This window comes from Dicentrarchus labrax, unplaced genomic scaffold (assembly GCF_905237075.1).
Source record: "Dicentrarchus labrax unplaced genomic scaffold, dlabrax2021, whole genome shotgun sequence".
Taxonomy (NCBI): Eukaryota; Metazoa; Chordata; class Actinopteri; family Moronidae; genus Dicentrarchus; species Dicentrarchus labrax.
In genome coordinates this window covers 9689157-9706132 of record NW_026136701.1, presented here as the reverse complement: position 1 = coordinate 9706132, position 16976 = coordinate 9689157, and the positions used below count along the sequence as shown (strand labels likewise).

General features: G+C 41.5%; 2 protein-coding genes across 2 annotated transcripts; one reads left to right on the top strand and one right to left on the bottom strand.

The window, feature by feature from the left end:
• Window positions 1–54: 54 nt before the first annotated feature.
• Window positions 55–3685, bottom strand: rpl5a (ribosomal protein L5a). The gene is made up of 8 exons (XM_051406013.1): window positions 3549–3685; window positions 3122–3191; window positions 2894–3009; window positions 2662–2796; window positions 2237–2439; window positions 1451–1628; window positions 477–565; window positions 55–226 (listed from the first exon to the last, which is right to left on the bottom strand). The coding sequence occupies exons 1-8, from the start codon at window positions 3549–3551 to the stop codon at window positions 124–126; spliced, it is 897 nt and encodes a 298-aa protein (XP_051261973.1). The 5' UTR covers window positions 3552–3685; the 3' UTR covers window positions 55–123.
• Window positions 3686–12361: 8676 nt separating this feature from the next.
• Window positions 12362–16450, top strand: gfi1aa (growth factor independent 1A transcription repressor a). The gene is made up of 7 exons (XM_051405999.1): window positions 12362–12466; window positions 13678–13859; window positions 14038–14241; window positions 14857–15260; window positions 15487–15624; window positions 15788–15953; window positions 16037–16450. Exons 2-7 carry the CDS (start codon window positions 13748–13750, stop codon window positions 16213–16215), a joined length of 1203 nt encoding a protein of 400 aa, XP_051261959.1. The 5' UTR covers window positions 12362–12466; window positions 13678–13747; the 3' UTR covers window positions 16216–16450.
• The last annotated feature ends 526 nt before the right edge of the window (window positions 16451–16976 follow it).

Sequence of the window (16976 nt, the reverse complement as noted above, 5' to 3'; positions counted from 1 at the left end):
CAATACATACACCAAACACATAAAATTCATTAAAGAAGGCAGAGAGACAAAAGCTTGAGTTTGAAATAAATTTATTTGTCTGTGATGTGTGTTGTTTTCTCAGCAGAGCGACGTGCCGAGCCCCTAACCGTCCCCTTCTTCTTGTTCTTGTGCTCGTAAGAAGCTGGCCTTTTTCTGGGCGACGCGGTCCTTCCTCTGTGCCAGAGATAACTTGGCGCGATTCCACCTGCCCGGAAAAGAGGCAACAACAACAACAGCTCCATTAACATTCAACACAATGTTTGTCCGCTCAGCACTGGGATCTTCCCAGTGCAGCTATTCAATCCTTAGAAAGGAAACTCACGTTTAATGAGGACAGTTATTTCCCCTGGGTATCAATAATGTGACATGGCTATTTTTAAAAGGTTTACAATCAACCATAAAATGCACCTTTCAACAAAAAACAAACAAAGAAAATATGGATATTAGGAACGCACCTCTTCTTCTTGACGTCTTTTTTGGGCTTCTTTTCGTGTACGGGATTTGCTCTGATAGTGGCGTGTGCTTTTTTGTACATTTCTTCTACCTGAAAAGAACAGAAACAACATACGTGTTAGTGCACCACGTCAAAGCGTTTCACTCTGTGCACGATGGTTCGTCTTGCTTCTCTCAGCCCCGTCTTGAAAGGACATTAAACATCAGCCGGTGCAAATGAAGGACCAACTACATTTTGCTCAGCATGCTTTGTAACATCATCAAGAAGCAGACAACCACAGTGAAGGTATTTTGGTACATTTGCTTGTTCTTTGTCGTTGTGGTCAGGCCCCATATAAATGTGCATAGACAGCCACGTTAAAATTAATATAGTAACAACTTATTGTCTTTTTTTTTTTAACAAATACCTTTCTGCTAAGGTGCCCTTAAACTTGGTATGCGATCAAGATGTGTACTGAGCAGAACATGTTCAAAATGAACTCGTCACTGCTCTCTGGTGGACATATTACGCAATAGAACCACTGTTTCTAAATTACCTCTAACACATTGTGGGCATCAATCTGTACAACAATTTGTTACCTATTGAACAAAGTATATGCTGATAGATATATCTGCAATAAAATAATATCAACTATCCATTAATTCACTTATGTGCCTTTAAAGATTACAACTTTTCAGCTCCACGTGAAGATTACAGGAAATATAATTTAAATATTTTCCTCTTAATGCAGTGTGTACATCCTGACTACAAGGAACTAGGAACCAATCAGTGTTTTTTAAATTTAAGAATTAATTACAACAACTGTTTTTCATTGTCTGTTACTGAACACTCGCAAGTGTAGGTTAAAGTGTATTATTCTTCTGTGTTATTGGCGTAACAAATTGAGAATTTTAGATTAGTGTGACCAGAGACGCTTTACTGTAGTCTCCAATGGTCACATGTTGTCTGTTTACAGGTAAAGAGCCTCCATCTTACTGTGTCTGGCGTGACTCCGTTCTTGATGAAGCGAGAGAACTGTTTCTTGTAGGCATCCTCGTCCTCCTCCATCAGGTACGACATGTAGTCTGCGACATTCATGCCCATGATGTGTTTCCGATGCACCTCCGCGTTGAACTCTTTACTCTCTGGGTCGTAACCGGGAAAGCGTTTTAGACTGGAAACAAGGAAGAGCAGAGATGAGGTTTAGTGACACAGTCAGACAGTCCAGCATTTCCCAACACAAAGGTTCTGGTGTCTTGGAATTACGATCAATCTGCTACAGTGATGGATATTTGCTCTGGTTCATCTCAACTCTCTCAGCCCCGTCTTGAAAGGACAGTAAACATCAGCTAATGCAAATGAAGGACCAACTACATTTTGCTCAGTGTGCTTTGTAACATCATCAAGAAGCAGAGACAAACCAGCAGCGCACAGAAATTATGATCAGCTAATGCAAGAGGAAAAAACATCTCAATGGAAACGATGGCGGTCTTTCTCAAAAGTGACACCTTTCTGAGATACACGAGTGTAATAGTGTGATCACTAAGTTAAAAGGGTCGTCACTTTGTGCAAAGCTGCAAAAAACTGCAACTTCAAGAAAGCCATCTTAAACTCTTATCAGACGGCATGAAAGTAAAACTATTTTTTCATTTGATCCTGTTTCTGCACTTTAAATTACAACCACACATCTGGTGCAGAGGTGAAGTTGCCAAAATAAAGGACGAAATACCCATAAAATAAAAACAGCTCTATACTGTGAGTGTGCATTATTCTCATACTGACCTGTGAGGAATAGCCAACCCTCCGTCGACCGCCCCCTTCAGTGCTCCGAACACCTTGTTTCCTGTGGTGGTTCTGGCCAGGCCTGCGTCGAGGTAACACGTGAAGGCGCCCGGCTGTCCGTCAATGCTCTCTACATTGAACTCATCTCCGGTCACCTCCACCTGGCCCTCGTACACCTGGTCCATACCAAACTTGTGCAGCAACTAAGAAGAGGAGGAAGGTGAAAAAGAGGACGTGAGAAAACTATTACAAAATCTGTTCATGCAGTAAAACACCAACTCTTACAGATTTTGAAATAAGGTGATTCAATAAATCTGACCTCTGAAATTGCTAATTCAGCAGTTTTCACTGTCCTATTCATGTGCAGGCTGCTGATATCTGCAATTTATCTGTCTCTCTGTGTGTGTATGTGTGTGTGTTCTTACCCGGCGAGCCAGCAGCAGCCCAGTGCAGTAGGCCGCAGCGTAGTTAGTAAGGCCTACAGTGATACCATATTTGGGCAGCTCGTGAGAGTAAGCAGCACACACAATCTGGTCTCCTTCAATCTTTGCATAGGCAATCTGAACAACACAGACGGAGAATGGTCAGTCGGGTCATTTTCAAACACGTTGCCACATGACTTCTCTCACAGTCTCTCACAGTCTCTCAGTCACTGACCTGGCAGCAGACGTCCCTGTTGGAGAACCTGACGATCATTCGGTACTTTGGTGTGTTGTACTTGTTCTTGTCCTGCACAACCAGGCGCTTGCGGGCGTAGAAGTCAGTCTTTCCCTCTGTGGAGTTAACATGAGCCAAATGTTTACTGAAGCACTATTTTAATAAACTTAAACAAGCTTAGCGGCGCATGCTCAGTATCACGCTGGGCTGTAGAGAATAAAGTCTTACCTCGTCTTCTCCTGAATTTGACTTCATATCTCTTGAAGTAGGCCTTGTTCTTCACCACTTTGACGAAGCCCTGAGAGGAAAAGAAAAGTCCAGCTGTTACCAAGCTAGCAAGAATTTAAAAAAAAGTTATAAATACAAATAACTGTCAGCTGTTATGTTTGTCCCGATGTTGACAATGCCACATACAGGTGCTTTAATAGGTAAATAAACGCTCGGTGTTAGTGTCCTGAGCTGCAAGCTGAGGTTTCATCAGCCATGGAGGCGCCACGCTGGAGCTCAGCGGCTCACCGGCCCGGTGCCACCGAGCAGCCGCAAACATCCGCCGACATCTGACTCTCAACCCCGCCGGAAACACCTTCACACCGCCGGACACATCTCTACACACCCGGACTACCAGCAATGGATGAATATCGATATATTTACTCACCATTTTCGTGGGGTTTTTGCTCCTCTTCCTCCCGGATTAAGAAGAGGCGTCTGCGCAGCGGAAGACTGACTTTGCAATGTGTCTGTATCCGGATGAGTCCGGAGCAGCAGCGCCCCCTGCTGCACCGGAGGACGGCCGGGAGCCAACAGAGGGCAGCAGCGACACAGACACAGCAGGGCTCCACTCATCTGCTGCGACACTGATTTAATATCTCTTTATTAAAGGTTAGAACAACACAGTGCAATATAATACACGTTGTTACTTAGCTCAATTATGTGTTCATGTCAGTGGAAAGTAAAATGTGTGTGTAAGCAGCTGTTAAGAAAGAAAATGTGTGTTGTTGCCCTTTTGAGTTGCTTTATTTTTAATGCTGAATTCTCTGTGAATACTATTAATATTAATCATTATCTATTGATACAAGGATTATGGCTCTAAGTGATTAAAAAAAAAAAAACACCAAAGCAGACAACAGTTAAATATTTAAAGGAAGTAAAATCAAAAACAAATACAATTAAATAATAACAAATATTAAAAACAAAGGATCATTCCTACAACGGCCATCATCATTCGGATCTTGAATATAAGAATTTAAATTCCTCTTTTACTGGAAGATGATGCGGGGACTTTAAGTTGAATGATTTAGCAATAGTCAGCGTAAATTAGAATAAATGCTTTGATAATCTAATTTGGTGCAGTATCACTCCCTCCAGGAAATAAGCGACACTAGTTCTTCATACAGATGGATTTATTGCTCTCTCAAACTCCACTTCATCGTCATCAATCCACCGTCGAACTGTTACAGGACAATATACAAATATACACGCATTCATTTAACATAAAATTGACACGCAGAAGACTAATTAACATGACGAGCAACGTAAATAAACATACCTCGCTGGCTGCATACAACCCAGGGGGAATGAGTCTTCTTGAACAAAAAAACTAGGAAATACCTTGAAAATTAACTGCGTCCCTTGCGCAACAGTCGACAAACATTAGTTCCTACCCAGTGCACAATACAAATAAATATTCACAAAATAAACCACATAAATAATATATGTAAACAAACACTGAAATGATTGCAAATTATATTTATGGCAGTTATATGCAGTGACGAGGCCGTCGGCTTTCAGACAACCTCTGCGTGTTTGTGAGGCCAGCCCTGTCGATGTATCATCCATGCATGTTGTGAAATTAAAATACTCATGGAAATTATGATTTGGGTTGGAAAAGTATAAATGATGTAACCTCTGGAGCTTGGGTGGATTTTAAATATATATAGAGAGAGGTCATAATATTTGACAACTGAATCAGAATCTGACACAGGTTTTTGTCTGAGCTGGCTGCCCACCTACGCAAAGCCGTCCTGGACTCATATTTGTACATTTCGTAACTTAGACAGCTGTGAAAAGATCACTCAGGATCTTCGCAGTCCACCCGTTGAACCCTTGTATGTGTGTTTGTAAGATTTAGACTTACACTCAGCTCCTCTGACCTCTGCTGGTGTGTTTTAGGGGCGAGTGGGTAGTTTAATCCACATTCTGTGACAATGCTGCAGTAAAGTGGACAGAAGTGATTGATTCAGTGTCAGTACTTATTGATATTAATCTCTCACTTTGTCCTAATGTTTGTTGGGGTCTAGACCTGCACAGCTGTTGTCCAAAAAACATATAAAACTCATCATGGATTTGTTGAATTGGAGGCACCATAAGCCCCAATGTTTTTCAATAGATAATAACTGAAGTGCCTTTCAGTATAACAAATGATATGACCAACACTGTGACGCCCTCACCGCAGACATAACTTCTTTTTCTTCTTCTTCAGGTGTGTACCTGAGGGGATTTTAGAACTTGGCTTCCTGTACACATCAGGAATATCACCCATAAAGAACACAGATATACAACTTAGTGTTTAATCGTGTGGTTCTCTATTGGTGTGTTGCCCTCACCACTCTAACAAAGAGGCAAAGTTTGTCCTAAAATATGTCAGGAAAGCTCCAGATCAGCTAATGAATGGATCAATAATGGACGGATAATCCTATATGAATGATAATTATTTTCTGCCTGAGACACTGCAGTGAGGTCTGACATGAGAGAGAGAAGATAAAGATTGAATTAATTACCTTTAAGATGGCACAAAAAACACATTTCACATTGGTGTTGATGAGGTAATTGTTGTGAGTTAGGCAATATGCTCAACACTTGTCAAAAGCTACATGTGGCCCAAGTGTATAAATAGAATAATGAAAGTGGAAATGTACAACAATGACAATGGCTGCTCTAAATTCTACATTTGGTCACACATCTCTATTTATAGCACAATCGTAGTACGAGCACAACCTGTAAAGATATAGGCGACCAGTATGACTAATACACTGACTGCACACCCTAAGTGAGGTGACCTTCAGAAGCAGTTAGTAAGAGTGACATGAGTAACAAAAAAGTGTAGTAACAGTAAAAGTAACATGCCTCTCTCTCACTGTAGATCCACCTATTTCCAAACAACAGCCCGGTGCTGCTGCCGACCCACCCATGAAGCTCTGCTGTGACTAATGTGAGCGGTGAACGTCACACTGGTGGTGACTTTCAGAGGGCTCGTCCACAAATCCCAAAAGTCATGGACAGGAATGTAATTCGGACGCAGGACGGCACAGATAACGGTCCTGATATCAGGAACGGCCTGTTTCCAAGAAAATTCACACCTGACAACAAGAGCCACATGAAGCATCAAATCAAAGCATTTGTTCAGTGACCCACAAATTATATTTATTGATTCTATTTTCCAGTTTTTGTTGTTTTTATTGTCTGTTTTACTAAATATCATAATCTTATCAGCAGATTTTATTACTTTCACTGTAAAACACACTGCAACTTTGTTCATAAAAGTGCGACAAAAATAAAAAGTATTATTTTTAAATGAGTCCTAACAATGTTAAATAAAGGCTACTCCACATTAATACAGAAGAATATTATGTTATCTCAGTTTGAACAGGAGAAGACTGATAACACTCATGTCTGTGAGCTAAAAATGAAGCTTCAACCAGGACACAAACAGGCTAAAACAGCTAGTGTGGTTCTGTCTAAACGTCTTACGAATTATCACTGTATGTGTTGTTTGTTTCATTTTTTACAGAAACCAAAGTGTAGAAATGACAAATTGTGATTTTTGCAGGGGTGTGCAATTTCTTGGCCCGGTGCAGTGACTAAGCTAACGGCTGTAGGTTAGCGTAACTTCATATTTACTGTACGAACATTAAAATGATCTCCTCAGCTAACGCTTGACAGAAGTAGACTCCAGTAAAACCACAATATGTCAGTTTGCAGAAGTAACACTTTGTTACTGTTCTTAAGTAGTCTTTTCAGGTATCTGTACTCCAGTATTTCTTGTTCTTTTTACTTGATATCTCTACTTTCTACTCCTTACATTTTAAAAACAGGTTTATTACTTTAGTTTTAATGCACTTGAGGGGAACTGTCCATTATTATAATTTTTTGCATCAAGACCAATGCATATCACGACTGACAGACGTAACGTGACTTAAAAGACTTAATGACATAAGACGAAACAGAGAGAGAGGGAGACTCGACCCTGTTTGAAGTTTCAGTTGGTTTTGAACAGAAACAGCAGGTAGAAATGTCCTTCAGAGAAACCAAGGAAGTACTTTTTACTTTTACACTTTGAGTTACATTTCTGAGCCTGTACTTCCAATCTTTTGATTCTACAGATGTCGCTATCTGTACGTCTACTTGACTAAAGAATGTGTGTACTTTTACTACCTCTGTCAGTTTGTATATCAACTAAACAAACATGTTAATTAGTGAGCTTTTGAAGACAGATTTTGTGTCCTTTAAACAAAGCCAGAATAGCTGTTTCCTCCTGCTTCCAGCCTTATGCTAAGCTAAGCTAACCGGCTGCAGGATCTAGCTTCATATTGACCTTACGGACATGAGAGTCATGTCAATCTTCCCATCTAACTCTTAGCAAAAGTGTGTATTTCCCCAAATTCCTTTAAAGTAGCATAAAATTGAATGAATTGAATGACTCAAGTAAAGAAGAAGTACAAATGTGCATAACTACAGGACATACTAGAGTTAAAAGTTAGTCTACAAGCCACCAGTGATTTAAAAGCTAGTTATTTGTTGAGGGGATGTAGTTTAGACCTGAAATATTGTGTGATACATGCAGTTTGAGTAGGACTAACACAGCAGTTGGCTGCATTTCACTAAGAACTGTGTACAATTCTTCATTTCATAAAATGGTCAACTGTCCATTTTCTATAAATTTGCTGTGTTTAAAATAATCCTTTAACGATTACTTTGTCAAATGATGAAGCAGTTGTTCAGCGTTAGTCTATCTCTTAACTCTATCAACAAGCACTGAAAATAGGGAACCAGAATCTTCTGCTTTTCTGTTCAAGCGAGATAGATAATATCCCTCACTGTCACTCTCGGTGCAGATGTTCTCAGTGTTAGATAAGAAAAGTCAAAGTCACTATTGTGGACAGCTTTAACGCAACCGTTCACGCTCTGTTTCTGCAGAACTGATTTCACAATGAAGAGAAGCAACTGTCCAGTCATCCCTCGGCAGCAGTGGTCATCGGTTAATAAGGGTTCACACTGGGGGTGGAGGGTGTGGTGGGTGGATGAAGGGGTGATACTGGTAGCACATTTGTCTGCTCTACTGAAGATGGTGATTTCCTGAGTTCATTCTGAGCTTTACTTTCATGTCCTAAATTTTGATAATTTACTTTTTGATGTAATACCAACAAGGAGGTCCCTCAGTAATCATTTCCTGTGCTGCCTGCCCATGTTTTCATCCGAAAAGTCACAAAACAGAATTGACAGAAGATCACTTTGAGGTTATGGTGGACTAGAAATGACTTGCAGAAAGTCACACATCAACAAATGTGTTCACAGGCACACCACAGATAAGAAGCCAGTGCTCTGTTAACAAGCAACACACTTGTCTTTCCTGCCTGTTTTTCTCACTGCTGATTGCATTTATTTTAATTTGCATACAGAGACATTTTGAAGTTCAAGAAAGATAATATCTGCAGCATGCATATACTTAATTAAACTATCAATACTTTTTTTAATCACACATTTCAGTGTTAGATTGATATGGATACAGTGTTGTTAAAAGTTCTTTGTGCTGCATGACATACAGCGACACATGCTCAGCAAAACCAAATCAGTTCTGCTGAAGCTAAATTGAGTTCTGCTAACTTTAACACCAGACAGAATATTTCAGGAACAGCATAGATGGTGCTGTGATGAAGCTTCTGTGTGAAAGCCCAGCCTGCATTTTTCTCCACCCATGCCACCAGTATTTTACACCCCTTGTAGAAACAAACAGAGTGGTGTTTTCTGTGTGAAAAAATATGTACAACAGACAGATTACAGATTTTAGAGCATCAGCTAAAATAAACTGGCGCTCGTAACAGTGCAAAACATGGGGGATAAATTTGGTTCATTCGGAGTCTGTTGGAGTTGAAAGTGGTCTGAAAGCTGTGAAAGGTAATTACAACACAGGAATTAAATAAAAGCATAGACACATATGAACCACAGGCTTATTAAGGCTTGACTATGCCTGTTGAACTCTGACCTTTCAAACTGCCGCTTCAGCCCCCAGATATGCACAGAGACACAATGACCAGGAAGCACCGAGCAGGTTTCTTCACATCCATGCAACAAAGTCCCTGATGAGACTCTTACTATTTGAGAGGGAAATTTACAACCAGAAGCAGGCTGGTTGCAAACAAGGGGAGCTGCTGATCACAGTGATGGATGAGGAAGGTGATTTGTGGAGTGTTTACAGCATAAATCCAAGCATCTGTTTAGTAAAACGTGAGAGTTTCTTTTCAGTGCGTCTTCCGTTTTTCACACTTTTTTTTTCTTAGAACTTGTAGCCATGCTGACCCTTGACCAAGGTTTTAAAGATCTTTTGGCTACATGATCATACAAGCGGAAGTCAGAGTTAAAGCAGAATAATCACCCTAACAAATAAAAAACATTGACATAAATCAAATCAATCTACAGTAACTCAAACTGCTGCAGGATGACAAGATTTCTAAGCGAGACGAAGCAAGAAAAAAACAAGATGTTGAGGACCCCATGTGTGAAAGAAGAACTGTCTTGCGGTCAGCAGCGTCCAGTAAATCATTCATTGTGTTCACACTCTGGCCCTATCTGGTGGCTGCAGTTGGGGCCAGCTGAGAGCTCGATGAGATTCGGACAGCCACTCCTGCATGCAGTTGAACCCGAGGAAAAGGAGTGAAATCAGATTAAAGCTGGTAGGAAAAGGACGGAGATAGTTAAAAGTGAGAGGGAGGGGGTTGTCACACTGTGGTTTGAGTACTGGAGCCAAAGGAACCTGTGAGGGGATGAGATAGCATGATGTGGTTTTCATTGAGATGCCACAGCAGAGTGGAGGTGAAGAGGTGAACACAGAGGCTGAGTGCCTGGCACTAAACAGAGACATGAACCAGTGGAAGTCAGTTTAGCCACAATTAGTTATTATGGCATGAATCCATTGCACGCAGTATATTGAGCAAAGAAATCTGCTGTATGGCAAATAAAAGGTCAGCGGTTACATTTTTTTTTCTAAAGTCAGAATTTCTGGAACTACAGAAAACTGGACTGAATGACTTTTTATACACATGCTTTTATTATTTTAAGAACAAAATCTGCTTTAGTTCCGCTTTGTCAAGTCTGACTTAAATATACTAGAAGGAGTTTGTAACTGCTTATGAAACAGTTTCAGTTTATTACTTATGCCTCTATATGGTTAACATAAAAAAACAAGAGCCTCAGTGAGAAGAACAATGAAAACACTACCGCTTTTGTCCACAATGCCTTGTTGCTGCTGTTCAGTGTGTCAGATTTATCTAGCGGTATAGTTGCAGATTTGAACTCCCTCGCCTTACCTCCTGTTCCAAGCGTGAAGGAGAAACTATGGTGGCTGCAAAACCAGCGGAAAAAGCTCCCGCTGTAGATAAAAACTGTTCATTCTAAGGTAACAACAACCCAGCAATTGTTTTATTCAGGTGATTTTACACTAATGAAAACATACCTATGAATATTCAGATTTCTGACTCCAATTACCTTTAAAGTGAGACTTTTTATGTTTTCGCAAATTAAAAGTTGAATTCATGAGAAATAAAACACACCTTTGCCCATTTCAATACACTTTATAGCTTTTGCTGCTATAGCCCTATCTGGTCTGGTATGACTAGTAGCTTATGGAGGCTAACGTTAGCTCAATATTGTTATGTAACAGTCATCAGTGCACCAGTTTCCTGTATGCATTTATCACTGTCCCCTTCTTGTCACATATAGACACATTGGTCACCGTTTAGCTAACGTTAAAGTCTCGCTCTGAACTGAATTGCAGCGAGTCAAAAATCAAGACAACACATTGACAAGTTGCCGCGCACTCTGCTCCCCTTGTCAACATTCACATACATGTGGTATGAAAGCTGCAGCCTCAGGTATATTTAAAACTACGAGGAGTCCCCACAGTCTCTCTCTATCCTCGCAAGGGCTGAAAAGGGGCCCGTGTTGAGCTTGAGAAAATAACCTCATGGCTCACCAGCACAGGTCTTTATTTAACACTGTAACTGTGATCTGCACCTTTGACAAGGTAGACAACTGCTGCTGTGAAAAGCAAAAGTACAAGACCACCACCACCCAAAACCTCTTCACCTTCTCCTCTGGTCTCCTGTGATCGCTGCGATTGGGCTTCTATTTCAATCACATACTTTCTGTAAGACTTAGAGAGCGAGAATCAAGGCCTGTGGGGGAGAGGTGGTGGAGGTGGTGGCTGAGGAGGAGGAGGGGGGGATACACAGAGACAAAAGAGGAGGCTGTGGCAACACTGATAGCGTCTTCTCGACTCTGCATTTGGTTTCCTGTTCTGAGTCAGTGTGTAACCCTGAGTTTGAACGTTGTCACATCGACCCTGTCCTCCACGGCGTCTCTCTCACTATAGTTTTTTTTTCTCTTTATGAGAATAATCAGAAAGCTGTCAATCCGCCGCTTGATTAAAGTAATAACTGAAAGCATTTACTGAAATATCTATTTCATAAGTAGTATATTTCATAAGAGGTGACTGGGCAACCATGCTCTATGGGGAACATGTTGAATTTGTTTATATTTGCATACTGTATGTTGCCATATTTTGTAGAGATTTTTTTGTCCAGATTCTCCAAATTCTTCTAGGAAAACTAGGGATGTTTTGTCTTTGCTCATACTGTTTGAGAGATCACTGCTGTCTACTCATTGGTGGGAGGAGAGGTGAGAACTGATTCTTAGAAATTCCAGTATTGTCAACTTTTGTGGACTATTTGTGAGACATTTCAAAATTTCAGAATAGAAAGAAATGAAAGTAAAGTGCAGGCGTGATCAGAGTCATCAGAAAAGTGCCAATCACAGATAATAAATGTGGTCTTACGTTAAATGAGTCAAAGATTGAACATTTCTGTTTATAATTCCACCAAGAGTTAAGAAAATGGCTTCACATGGGAATGAAAGCTCCTAATGAAAGGAGATAAATTCTACAAGGCAACTTTTGATCTGATGTGATCTATTTTTGTACAATGCAAATGTCTAGAGATTCTAAACTATTTTATCAAAACATGAATCAGTGTTTTTGTTTGATGTCACGGCTGACTAACTGAGCATTTCTCAGAGAAGGAGGGAGGGGAAGGAAGAAAGAAAGAAAGAAAGAAAGAGAGAGAGAGAGAGAGAGAGAGAGAGAGAGAGAGATAGTGTGTGTCTCAGTATGAGGGACTGAGGCTTTTGTGGTGTGTCTCTCTGCAGCCTGTGACTGATATTCTGACATTCAGACTAAATGTGGACAGAGTTCAGGACAGTGTGTGTTCTGAGAGCCCGGGTGCCTGCAGCGTCAGTGCTGTCTGTGTGAGTATGGGACATGTGTTTCAGCTTTATGCCTCAGCTATCTGCGCTTTGCTTGTAGGTCTCTAACTTGTTGCAGCTGCATCAAACAAACTGGGTTCCCACATCGGGCAAAAATCGATACCGCTTTGCTTTGGTCCGACCTTGAACAGAGCCCAAATCTTCGCTATGATTTTGAGCCTGACAGATTTCTACTCACAACTTTTTTTTGTTTTTGTTTTTTGCTGTATGTGGATTTAATTGACCTTATTAATAATATTCCACTTGGCACTAATCCTGTATTTCTTTCAGTGGATAGCCTAATTGGGCCTGTGTATGGGCCGGGAGGGGGCTTTAATGATGTAAAACAATAAGGCTGAAGTCAGTGCGGGTAAGCTGAAGCAGTGTAACTGTAAAGGGATACTTCGGCTCCCCACCGGCAGGCTGTTGTGCAGAGCGGCCGTGCGCGTCTCATTAACAGGATCACTTTACAAGCAGTCAAACAAATAGGTCATTATCCATCGCAGCCTGCACAGCCTGCATGGGACCATCCGCAAACACACATTTTATGTCTCATCACACTCAAATCATATCACTACAGGCCTGTTTTGGAATCACCTGCCTTTATTTGAGTCCAAAATGACCACTTTTGTGTAGAGATTGCAATTAATTTAGAGTTTAGGCTTGTTATACAAATCTCAACCATTGTTACAGACTGGTAAACGCACGAATCCAATCTCGGTAGTAATTTCATTTCTTGCGATGTTTAAACGACCTTTAAGGACTATTTATAAATTAATATAAAGTAGAAAACACTCTTTATCCGAATAGAAACATATGATTTAAGAAATAATCTTAGTTTCCTTGGTTTCATCATAGTATACATTGTGATCATTAATTATCAGTGAATTAATATCCCACTAATCAATGTAGATAATAAACATTTAAGCCAACATAAGTCTTTTAGCAAACTCTATAGGTTGTAAAACATCTCGCTAAACTTCTTCTTATGTGATTCAGCCGCCGTCACATACAGCTATACCATTAAGGACACACAATATGTCCTCTCCAATCCCAATCCGATCTTCGAGGGGGGGGGGGGACGGTGGTCTGGCTTTTGGCCACCTTCCCCGCGACACCTGGTAAACGATACAGCTTCTTTGCGCATGCGTAATAGCCTGCCAAAATCCTAACGCCGTCTCGCCTGTCAACCAATAGTGTTCCAATCTTTCCAGAGATAAAGACGGAGCAGCGTGGAGAGGAGTGAAGTGAAGTGGAGGATTTCAGACCTGAAAGAAGGAAAACATGCCGAGGTCTTTCCTGGTGAAGAGTAAAAGGGCCCACAGCTACCACCAGCCCCGCTACCTGGACGATGACTACAGTAGACTGGACACTATACTAGCTCACGTGGGCGCAGGTAGGTTCATTTTTGCGTAATTACGCACGGAGATGGATGAAACAGCACTAAGAAGGATTTGTCCCCAAGGAAACTATTCACATCCTATCTTCTTAGTTAAAATTGAAAACATTTCCTCTACAAATAAACACCTGTTGCACAGTCAGTCCGTTTTATTGCAATCCTCTGTTGTTATTAGAGAGCAAATCTCAGGCGGAGTTTGAGTCCAACTTGGAGCCACAGGAGGATGTAAGCGCCGGCGCTGACAGGCTGTCCCCCGGGTCCAGGCTGCTGTCCCCGGGGTCGCTGTCCTCCAGCTCCCCGCTGAGCTGCGGAGGCAGTGTGTGCGACCGATCCTCCGACTGTGATTTCTGGCGTCCCCCGTCTCCCTCCTCCTCACCAGGTCTGTTCAGATAGATTTACATATGGACTTTTTCTATTGTTGTTTTCAGAAGTGTCACAGGAGTATTTAAAAAAAAACACTGCACAGTACAGCGTTAGGCCTGTGTGAACTGTGTCGTTATTATTAGACCAGTGAGCTTAACTTCAACATGTAGTTTTCAACAGTTGACATAGATCGGCTTTATGAGTTGGTAAAATCATTTTCAGCACTGTTAACACCTCCAGTAAATTCTGATGTTATAGTTTGGATTATTATGAAGTGGAACAAAGATCGAGCAAATTGAGACAAAACAGAGGCATCCAGGGACAGGACATAATGTTAATTGATAGGTAGACTTCCTGATCTGCATTTAATTATTGGTTTTATTGAACGAAGTAAAAAATCTTCCATCAGACATTTTACTTCTTGCACACAACAATCAGTTTAATATATGTAAGGCGCAACATTTTGATGCGAGGACCTGAGAGTTTCCGTTGTTTATTGTAGTATTACGCAGGTCACGTAGTCATTTTCAGTAAGGCCCAATGCAACTTCCCAATGATCACATTTAAAGACACGCCATGAACTGCAGACCGCACTCATACCCACTCACACTAACTCCTAATCAACTTCCAGATTCAGAGAAATGCTCCACTCCAGCAGCGGAGGACGGTCACCACTTCAACATCCCGCTCTTTCCTTACTCCTGGACGGCGTACTCCGGCTCTGAGCTGAGGCATCTGGTTCAGGGACCGTACCATCACCACCTCCAGGGCCACAGGGAGCCTCACTCACCCGGCAGCATCTACGGCGCGGAGGACAGCGGCACCGAGCCGCTTTACGCACAGCGGGGCCCGGTGGCCAGATGCCACCAGGACTATTCTTCAACGGGACACCAAATCTGCAGGATGCGGGACGGAGACGAGCTGTATCGGGATGTAAAGCAGAAAGCCCGCGGCGCGGAAATCAAGACTGAACGTGACTTTATTTGTTCTAACGTCGAGTCAAGTGGATCATTTAAGTGCATTAAATGTTGCAAGGTACGTTCACTGACACATTATTGTTTGAGTTTGCAGAGATACAAAGGGCCTGAGTTAGATTTTATTGTTGATACAACATCAAGTTTAATTAAAATGTGATTTCAACCATGAACTGGCAATGACATATTTGTGGAGGATCGTTCTCAAATGATATGATTACTATATATTTCCCCTCATTTTGAGCTTAATTTTGAAGTAAAAATATCATCCGTCTATTTTTCCAAAGGTGTTCTCCACGCCTCACGGGTTGGAGGTCCACGTGCGGCGGTCGCACAGTGGGACACGCCCGTTTGAGTGCGGGATCTGCGGGAAAACCTTCGGACACGCAGTGAGCCTGGACCAGCACAGAGCGGTTCACTCGCAGGTAACAGACTGTTGCTATATAAACCCACAGGCCTCCGGGCCCACATCCTGGTGACAGAGGCCCCAGATAGCGTGCACAGCCCTACCAACCAGTCCGACATTTTAGGCCCACTGTATTTTAATGCTTTAAGACCTTCCACGTTGACACTTTACATATTTTACAGGAGCGAAGCTTCAGCTGTAAAATCTGCGGTAAAAGCTTCAAGCGCTCCTCCACGCTGTCCACGCACCTGCTCATCCACTCGGACACGCGGCCTTATCCGTGCCAGTACTGCGGGAAGAGGTTCCACCAAAAGTCGGACATGAAGAAACACACCTTCATCCACACAGGTGAGACACTGCGCCGAGTGAAAGTTATCGATAAATGACTCACCGTGCGTAAACGGACATTTCCAACCGTGTGATCTCTGCAGGTGAGAAGCCGCACAAGTGCCAGGTGTGCGGGAAGGCGTTCAGTCAGAGCTCTAACCTCATCACGCACAGCAGGAAACACACAGGCTTCAAACCTTTCGGCTGTGACCTCTGCGGGAAAGGTTTCCAGAGGAAAGTGGACCTGAGGAGACACAAGGAGACGCAGCACGGACTCAAATGAGCACACTCGGATGCTGGAATCCTGCACTTTTAATGTACTCCGACTGTACATATGGACGGTCGTGTTTTATTCTGTTCTATGGTTTTATGCGTTGACCTTCTTTTTCCTATTGTTGAATGTAGTTAAATACTTAGCCTGAAATATTTTGGTTGATTTTATGGAAATGAAAATTTATTTATCGCGTTTGTTTTTACATTATTATAATAATAATAAAAATGTACCTATAGATAGTTCACATGAATTTGCAACGTTGTTATTCTTTCACTTTTAAAAGCCCAAATTCTACTTTAAGACAGTAGAAATCCTGCTTTTTCAATTTAGTCAATTGGTTATACAGTCAGGGATTAAACATTAACTTCTGGAGCTCAGTTGTCAGTTTTTTCAGTTATGAATTGACAAGCCTTTGTTTCAGTCCATCTACATTTAATTACTATTTTAAATAAAACATTTCTCATAATTTCTCATTTTCAATCCACAATCTAGATTTTTTCCCCCCACTTTTAATCCACAATAACAGATTTTAAAAACTGAACACATTTCTAAAAACATCCTCCTCTCTGCCTCGACCCACTGATTGCTGGTACGTTGTTAAAAACGAGAAGCTGTGTTGAGCCACGCAGGCCATCAATCACGTCCCCCAATCTGCATGACAGGTCAAAGTTATATCTCCACTATTAAATAGAAAAACGTTTTGTTGCGTGCGCCACCTGGTCAAAACCAAATATTTTCACACACGCATTGTTAACATACCCATATAACAA